At 39.8% G+C, this 9,409-nt stretch overlaps 1 protein-coding gene across 1 annotated transcript in view; it reads left to right on the top strand.

The window, feature by feature from the left end:
* The first annotated feature begins 676 nt into the window (after positions 1-676).
* SSB (small RNA binding exonuclease protection factor La) overlaps positions 677-9,409 on the top strand; it is a 15,242-nt gene continuing 6,509 nt past the window's right edge. The window contains exons 1-6 of the mRNA XM_043996159.1: positions 677-843; positions 3,426-3,500; positions 5,887-5,990; positions 6,079-6,253; positions 6,502-6,609; positions 6,706-6,806. Of these exons, the coding sequence (XP_043852094.1) occupies positions 3,435-3,500; positions 5,887-5,990; positions 6,079-6,253; positions 6,502-6,609; positions 6,706-6,806 (554 nt within the window). The 5' untranslated portion in view covers positions 677-843; positions 3,426-3,434. The remainder of the gene's footprint in view (positions 844-3,425; positions 3,501-5,886; positions 5,991-6,078; positions 6,254-6,501; positions 6,610-6,705; positions 6,807-9,409) is intronic.

Here is a 9,409-nt window from a genome sequence, read left to right as displayed (position 1 = left end):
AAGTGTATTTTTTAAGAAAAGTTTAGTTATAATTTTTATTTCTTAGTTTACTTGCTTCAATTTTCCTAGCTTGGTGAATGAACCTTATGCCTTTTATAATTGGGCATTCAGTAATTGGCCTTAAAGAGAAGCCCTGGGTGTACACCCTAATGAAGGGCCTTGCACACACCGCCATCTAGGCTTGTTGCCGTTTTCGCTCCGACCGCCCCGTAGGCTTGCCGGAGGAGGGGGCTCCAACAATAGGAAAATGAACAAATGTGTTTGGTAATATTCAGGTCATATGAACAGGGGTATTCCAGAAATGCCAGGGATCATTTCTGACGCTGCCGATCGCTTCTAAACGAGCTGCGGCTCAATGAACACATAGTTCTAACCTCAGCCAAGACCCGTGGGTCGTGGTGACAACTTCAAAGGCAGCTTTCAGACAGGCGCCTTCCTTTTAACTAGCGAGAGACGCCCAGCCCAGGACACTCTTGGAAAACCGGCAGCGGGAGCCAAGAGCAGGGATAGAAACAGACACCCCAAAGCGCAACCCAAAGCCTTGAGCTGACACCGGAATTTCAACAACCCGCGAAGCCTCCGAGGCTTCTGTCGGGAAGGATTCTGGGTCACGCCTCCCACGGCCGCCAGACAGGGCGCAAGCTCCCACCAAAACTCCTCCTCCGGCTGAGAATGGGCCCCGCCTCCGGCCGCGGGGGCTGCTGGGCCGGGGCCCAGCTCCGGCCTTTAAATAGCGGGACGAGCTCAGGCAGCTCTACTGCCACAAGGAGTCGGGGAGTGAGTTTCTGTGTCATAAGGATCGTGGCGGGGCGTCGCAGACCCTGCCGGAACCTCACGAAATAGGTGAGGGCTTGAAGACCTGATTTTTTTTCCTGGAGAAAGGCGGTATTGACTGGCTTTCCTTTTCCGTCCCACCCTACCGCCCTCATGGAATGGGGATCCTGGGCGGCCCGGCCTCCGCTGCTGCCCTCCTGTTGCAGGCGGCTGGGCCCTCTCGGCGGGAGGCCGGGCTGCGGAGCTCAGCGGCCGGAGAGCCGGCTGTGCGTGAGGGCTGGGAAGGGTGGGGGAGGTCTGGTGCGTGCTTCCTCTTCTCGCGGGCCGCGCGTGCTGCCCCGGGATGGAGGCGACCAGACCGGAACCGCGCGGCTCCGCACACGTGCTGGGCCCGGGGCCGCCACTTCTGACTCCTCCCCGGGAAAGAAACTCTTGGATGGGGGTCTTGCGGGCAGAGCCCGCTCGCCCCATCCCACCCCACCCCCCTCTTCCGCGGCGGATCTCTTCCCTTCTTCCCGATTCCTCCGGTCCCGTCTTTTCTCCACTTCTGGGCCTGGGAAGCGGCCGCTGCCGGAAGGCGGATGTTTGGGCCCCCACCTGGGCTGGCGGGGCCGGCGGTGGGATCGAGAGGCCGGGGGCTCGGGCCCAGTGCTCCCGACCGCGGCTACGAGGTTCTAAGAAGGCCTTCGTGCCAGTCAGACTTTTTAAAACAGCGAGACCGAAAACCCTGGTTGTGTTTGTTAAGGACCTAAAGGGGCCGAGGTAGGAGAAAACCCGAGATGCCACAATAGCCCCAAGTCCGCAGGTCAAGAGTCATCACCAAATGGACCAAGTTGGCCAAACGCTTGAGCAAGCTAGTTCGGACGCCCAGAATTTGCAGGTTGAATTGCCATGACAAAAAACTGTAACAGACGGTGCACATCTGCCCTGGAATTTTGTTTAGTTAAGTAATGCCGGTTAGGGAATGTACTTGGAAAAGTTATGGTAGTATTTGTATTTGGCGGATTTTGTATGCCATTTTAAAACAGGTAAGGTAGAAAAGAAATCCGGCAGGAGGTTGTAATGGAAAAGTAGGCATTAGGATGGAGAAAGTCTGACTGAGTCTTCCCTTTTTCTAGTTAATGGACAAATTACTTATTTGGCTCTTAGTTTTTCCCTATCTGTAAAACAAGTACACAACCTCTAACTTTCCATCCAATCTCAATCTGTTGCAGTACAGTTGCCTGGTACCTAGTATAGTAAGTGAAGAGCTTGTTGGAATCCAGGGTGAGGAAACCCCTTAGGTCCACCCTGGTAGTAAGTTCCTTAAAGATTTCTTGAGAGCCATAGTTTTTAAGCCATAATTTAAGTTTCAGCCTATCCCTTAGCACATAGTAAATAAATACCCAGTCCTTTTTCTTTGACATATCAGTTTACCGGCCACTAGGGTTACGGCAAATCTTTTGAACGTTGTTAAGGTTTCTTTCAGCTCTTCAATTCTCTTTATGTATTTTTGAATCAGTTTATTTTTCTGTTAGCGCCTTGAGATCATAAAGAGAAATACTGCTTTTATTTGAGTGTTAACGAAAAAAAACCTATAGTATTTACTTATAATATCGTATCACTAATGTTCATGAGCCAGGAAATAGGTATAAATGAAACCATTTCTTTGGAAACATTTTTTAAAAAAACACTTTGACATCAGTACATCTAAGATAAGTACTGTAAGTTTGTTTTTTTTTTAATAAATTCATTACGAATTGAAATTGTATCAAAAAATAGACCACTGATTCATCAGCAGATAAGTTTCCCAAGTTTTTTTTTTTTTTTTTTTGGTAAGGCAATTGGGGTTAAGTGACTTGCCCAGGGTCACACAGCTAGTAAGTGTTAAGTGTCTGAGGCCGGATTTGAACTCAGGTACTCCTGAATCCAGGGCAGGTGCTTTATCCACTGCGCCACCTAGCTGCCCCCCCAAGTTTTTATAGATTAGTAAAACGTGTTAACTAGATTTGCAGTCAGGAAATCTAGGTTCCAAACTCAGTTCTGAACTTGTATCTTGTGTCTATAAAAAAGTTGATTAACTTCTCTTTGCCTGTTTCCTCATTTACAAATAATGATTTTTACTCTACCTAGGCACAGGACAGGATTTCTCTCAGGTGTAAAATATGATTTGCCCTTGCTCTAACAAAGAATAGATTTTAAAGAGAGCTCTGTAAACCAAAGCATTTTTTCCCTTCTGTCTGTGCTAAAGAACTGACCATAAGATAAGAAATAGATAAAATTATTACCTAGGTGATAATAACCATGACCCTTAAGGTATTATTTTTAAGTGGTTGCCATCTTTTATGAAGTTTTCTTCATACATATTGGCTAACTTATAATGGAAAAATTCTGTATGTTTTAATGAGCAAATTGTGATTCAGTATGAAACCCTCTATATTTGAAGGAAAATTTAAAAGGAAGTTGGTCCCTAATCTTTGTTGCTAATACATTTTTTGTCTCTTAGTTGACTGACCAAATTTAACAGCTGTGATGCTGCCAGAATTCCTAAATCATAAACAGTGATCAGGAACTGGCAGGAAGAGGCATTGGGTACTAGTTTATTAGTTTTCTTAGATGAGTGTTACAAAAATAAGATAACTTCATGGTGATTTCTTTTGGAAAAATTACAGGATCCCACAATGGCTGAGAATGGTGACAGTGAAAAAATGACTGATCTGGAGTCCAAAATTTGCCAACAAATTGAGGTATGATTCTTGTGCTGATGACCTATAAAACCAGCCTCTTAGAAGAGTGTTTAAGTTTGTAGAATAAGAGACACCAGAAGTACTTTTAGTATTTTAACTGATTCAAATGAAGCTGTGCCATTCTGTTGATGCTGGCAAATACATTAATATATGCTATTAGTAAAACTGTGGTTGTTTGAAATAGAAGAGGCTTTACAGAGGTCATCTTGTATTTTAGTCTCTGCCATTAGATAAGATTATCACAAATCATTCTGGGCACATGCCCCTCTACTCTGTTTTTAAAGACATTCTGTCCACCTATCTTCTACCTTTTATCATGTCAGTAATCCATTGTAGAGTTGAATGAACCTTTGATTTAAGAAACTTTTCCTCAGCCTAAATTTTTCTTGTTTTAAAGCCTATTGTTTTGGTTTTGTTTTCACTGGAAATAGAGTTCATTGTCACCTTCTGTTTAATAATCCTTCATATCACTAAAGTTTTTCCAAACTCTTTCATGCAAGGCAATTCCAATATCTCTACTTATTCACATATCTGTTTTCTAATTATTTTCATAATTGAAATTGTCATCTCATCTCACGTCTTTTGGCATTTTTAACTTGTGGAACTCCAGTTAGGATTTATACTGATTATTATTTCATAGTTCTACTGTGGAATCTCAGTATCATGCTTAGTGATGTTAACTTTGTGATCTTTGCAAATCATAGTCCTTTGTATTGCCTTATGCAACTTGTTTCTCCAACATGTTTGTATAAATCTTCCTGATAGCATAATTGTCTCCAATAAACTTATGTTTCTGATAACTTTACCATTATAACACTATCAGTTAGAATGTTGGCCTGTCCTTTAAAGATGTAACAGGCTTAGAAATAGTACTTAGTTTTAAATAGAAAGTTAAGAATTCTTTGTCTATCTGAACTGCACACAGGAAAAGTAGGTAGCATGACTAATGTGGAAATATGTATAACATGATTGCACATTTATAACCTATATCCTCTCTTGGAGAGGAGGGATGGGAAGGAAGGAGAAAAATTTGGAACTCAAAATCTTATTAAAAATGAGGGTTGAGGGGCAGCTAGGTGGTGCAGTGGTTAAATCATTGGCCCTGGATTCAGGAGTACCAGAGTTAAAATCTGGCCTCAGACACTTGACACTAGCTGTGTGACCCTGGGCAAGTCACTTAACCCCAATTGCCTCACCTTAAAAAAAAAAAAAGGTTGAAAACTATCTTTACATGTAATTGAAAAAAAATAATAAAATGCTGTTTAGTTAAAAAAAATAATTAGATGGGAGATTTTTGGAGATAAGGAAAATAGTAGTGATGCTAGATGGCTCCAAATTATATACCTGATTATCTGGTTCAGTCCTTTTAGGGATTGAATTTGACACTTTTCTTTTTCATTGCTAGGTAATAATACTCTTTGTTAAAAGTGTGAATTGTTTTTTGTTTGTTTTGTTGTTTTTTTTTTTGGTGGGGCAATGGGGGTTAAGTGACTTTCCCAGGGTCACACAGCTAGTAAGTGTCAAGTGTGTGAGGCTGGATTTGAACTCTGGTACTCCTGAATCCAGGGCAGGTGCTTTATCCACTGCCCCACCTAGCTGCCCCCTGAATTGTTTTTTTTTTTCCTTTACTTCATTAAACTGAAACTGACAGTCTGAAAAAGAATTTGGTCTTTATCAGTTTTTATAATTTGTAATTCTCTTAACTGTAAATACTGACATTTGGGGAGGAGCATTGGAGGGGGGGATTCTTATTATATCTGATATGGTGTTAACTGTGCCATTCAAGATCAGAGTATGGATTCATTAGACAATCACCGACAGATAAATTATCATTCTCAAATTTTATTAATCACATTTTAATTTTTATTTATCTTAATTCTAAAATGCATGTTATATAATTGTAAATCATCATTATTGAGATGGCCCTGATGAAGTAGACATAGATGTCTCATTTTTGATGGAGTTCTAAAGAAAGTCACCCAAAAGCATGCTTATGCTGCCTGAATACCTTTAAATAGAGGCACATTTTGTAGTGTATCCTTGTAATGTATACTTTGGTAAATGCTTTCTGACATTTAAAAAAGGACAATTTGGCAGTTCTAATGATGTATATGGTATGTTTACTTATTCATTCCCTAGGATCTTCAATAATTTAAATATGATTAGTTACTTGGGTTTATGCTCAATAAATATTTATATTCCATAGTATCATCTTAATGTAATATTTAAGAGGAATCGCCTTTATTGTGTTCCTCTAAGTCACTCTCCTATCCTTATACTGGTTCATATAAATGAAGTTGTGACATTCCCATATAACTGGACAGGACTTAAGTCAAACTTCCTTTGTGAATATTTACAATAACAATATCATGCAATTATTTTGCAGTACTATTTTGGTGACTTTAACCTTCCACGAGACAAATTTTTAAAGGAACAGATCAAAATAGATGATGGCTGGGTACCTTTGGAGATAATGATCAAATTCAACAGGTAAACGTCTTTGTAAAAATAGTCTTAACGCATTTTAACATTCAATGCTGCTTTCCCACTATGACATTCTCTTTCTTTTTTTTGAAAGATTAAGCAAACTAACAAAAGACTTTGATGTGATAAGAAGTGCTCTAAAGAAATCAAAGGCAGAACTCATGGAAGTTAGTGAGGATAAAACTAAAATCAGAAGATCTCCAAGCAAACCCCTCCCTGAAGTAACAGATGAATATAAAAATGAAGTGAAAAACAGATCCATCTATGTTGTAAGTGGGCCTTCCTCTATAGGAACTTATATATATTCTTTTAATAACTGAAAGCAATTCCAATTTTCCCATGTGCATTTATTTCTACAATAAAATATATAAAATAACTTAAATTGTGCTATTTTGTCATAAAGTTGGCATGTTTGAATTCCATGTCTTCTCAGATTTTCTGATTATTTAGCTGAAATGTGATTTTCTGGATGTTGCTATTTTTAATTAATCATCCCTTCCTTTTCTGCTGTCCCCAGAAAGGTTTTCCAACAGATGCAACCCTTGATGACATAAAAGAATGGTTAGAAGGTAAAGGTCAAGTACAAAATATTCAAATGAGGAGAACATTACATAAAGCATTTAAGGTATGAGAATTTATAGACTTTGTAAAAGTAAAATTCTGGGATTGAATAAAATATCACTAATTTTCTCCTTTAAAATAATTTCTTATTACTTAATAGGGATCGATATTTGCTGTGTTTGATAGTGTTGAATCTGCCAAGAAGTTTATAGAAACCCCTGGACAAAAATACAAAGATACAGAGCTGCTGATACTCTTTAAGTAAGTTAGTTTGATAATGCTTCAACTAATATAAAATGAGGAAAGGCAAGTAGTAAGGGGAAGGGAGTCCTTACAAAGATATGATTTATTAAGGGGGGTGGCTAGGTGGCGCAGTGGATAAAGCACCGGCCCTGGATTTAGGAGTACCTGAGTTCAAATGTGGCCTCAGACACTTGACACTTACTAGCTATGTGACCCTGGGCAAGTCACTTAACCCCCATTGCCCTGCAACCCCCCCCCCCAAAAAAAAAAACCCATGGGGGGATTTATTAAGTCTAACTTTCATGTGAGATGATTACTGCATGGACAGTAAGTGCCATCAGTGAGAAATCTATTGTCTTATTTTGATTTTAACATGCAGGTTTTGGAAAAGTCTCAAAGTGTTGGGATAATCTATTGTGCAACTTAGCATTTTGTTTCTGGCTTTGTACTGGGAACAGTATTTTGTTAGTAGTTTCCTCAGAATGCCATGTTTGGTCCAGTTTCCTTGGAAGAATACCACATTGTCAGTTATATTATTGCTATTGAAATTGTCTTTCATAATGTGTGTATTTAAAATTATTTATTATTTATTTAAAATTATTTATTTTGTAATGTATTTAAAAGACCAACTCTTGCCTTTTTCCATCATTTTCATGGTTTCTGTGGATGAGGGCTTGCTCCTATGTAAACCTTTCTGAGATTGTGTAAACCATTTAAAAGCTTACTATTGGGGCAGTTAGGTGGCGCAGTGGATATAGCACTGGCTCTGCATTCAGGAGGACCTGAGTTCAAATTTGGCCTCAGACCCTTGTTAAGCTAGTGTTACTAGCTGTGTGACCCTGAGGAAGTCACTGAACCCCAATTGCCTCCCCCCCCCCAAAAAAGCTTACTATTGAAGCCGTGCTACAACTCAGTGCAATTTTTAGATAAGTTTTAGCAGCCTATTTTTTTGGTGAGATCATTAAGAAATACACAAGTATATGTTTAATGTTATTTTGTGTGTGTGTGTGTGTGTGTGTATGTATGTATGTATGAATAAAACCTCTATCAGATTACCTGCTGTCTAGGGGAGGGAGGGAGAAAAATCTGAAATTGGAAAGCTTGTATAAACAAAAGTTGAGAACTATCTTTACATGTAATGGGGGAAAAATACTTTATTTAAGAAAGTGGGGGGGTTAGAAAATGCTAAACAGGGGGCAGCTAGGTGACCCAGTGGATAAAAGCACCAGCCCTGGATTTAGGAGGACCTGAGTTCGAACCTGGCTTCAGATACTTGACACTTACCAGCTGTGTGGCCCCACCAAAAAAAAAAAAAAAGGCTAAACAAAATAAATAGAAATACAGTACAACATTAAAAAAAAAAAGGAAGAAATACACAAGTACAAGACAGACATTTCTTGACATAAGTTCATGGGGGAAATTCTGGGGGTAGCTGAAAGCAAATTAAGTGAGTCAGTGGTATAATGTGGCCAAAAGGGCTATTTTATATTGTTAATAGAACTATAGTATCTAGGAAAAGGATATATTCCTGCAATCCTTCTCTGTTCCCACATTGTAGCTAGAGGATTGTGTTTAGTTCTAGGCCCTGCATTTAAAGTGGTCTATTGATTGATAAGCTCAAAAGTGTACCCAATGTAGGTTAATCAATGGTAAAGGAATCTTCAAAATAGTTGAGGGGCAGCTAGGTGGTGCAGTGGATAGAGCACCTGCCCTGGAGTCAGGAGGACCTGAGTTCAAATCCAGCCTCAGACACTTAACACTTGCTAGCTGTGTGACCCTGGGCAAATCACTTAACCCTAACTGCCTCACTTAAAAAAAAAATAGTTGAAAGAAGTAGGAAGATATGTTCATCTTGAAGAAGAATTTGAGGGGGAATAATTTGGAAAGGCTGTCAGCTAGGAGGGAGGGCAGAAGTGATTGCTGTTTTGGAGCTTCTGTGGGCAAAAGAAGGTAACACTGGGTAGAAGTTATCAGGAGGTAGACTTGGCTCATTATATAGGAGAATTTTCTATATTAGGATTGTCCAAAGAGGAAATGGTGGGTTACCTTGTGAGTTTGAAATTATTTTTCTTATTATTCTCAATGTTTAGTTCAAGCTGTTGGGCCTCAATTTCTTCTTTAAAATAAGAGGAGTAGGGGAAGCTAGGTGGCACAGTGGATAAAGCACTGGCCTTGGATTCAGGAGGACCTGAGTTCAAATCCAGCCTCAGACACTGGACACTAACTAGCTGTGTTACCCTGGGCAAGCCACTTAACCCCCATTGCCCTTCAAAAAAAAAAAAAAGAGGAGTAACTAACTGATCTCTGATGTCCTTTGCACAGACAGAGGAGAGTCCTGGGGGTAGACTGTCCAAGTCTATTGAAAAGAGTAGTCCAATATCAAATGGTATTCCTTTATGGTCTAATTGTCCTTCCACCTAGAAGACTGAGATTGTGACATCTTGTTAAGCTACTTTAAACATGCTTAAGTGTCTTTAATGAAGATATAACTTAAATGTGATAGTCTAGGCTCTCATGGTTACTTCTTGTGCCAACATTGAAAATTACTTGGCATTGCTAACACAAGCCTGACCTCCCACCTTGGAAAATATTACTGTAACAGACTGAACATATTGAAGCAC

This window comes from Dromiciops gliroides, chromosome 3 (assembly GCF_019393635.1).
Source record: "Dromiciops gliroides isolate mDroGli1 chromosome 3, mDroGli1.pri, whole genome shotgun sequence".
NCBI lineage: Eukaryota > Metazoa > Chordata > Mammalia > Microbiotheria > Microbiotheriidae > Dromiciops > Dromiciops gliroides.
The sequence above is the reverse complement of the archived record's forward strand: the minus strand, read 5'-3'. Positions and strand labels throughout refer to the sequence as shown.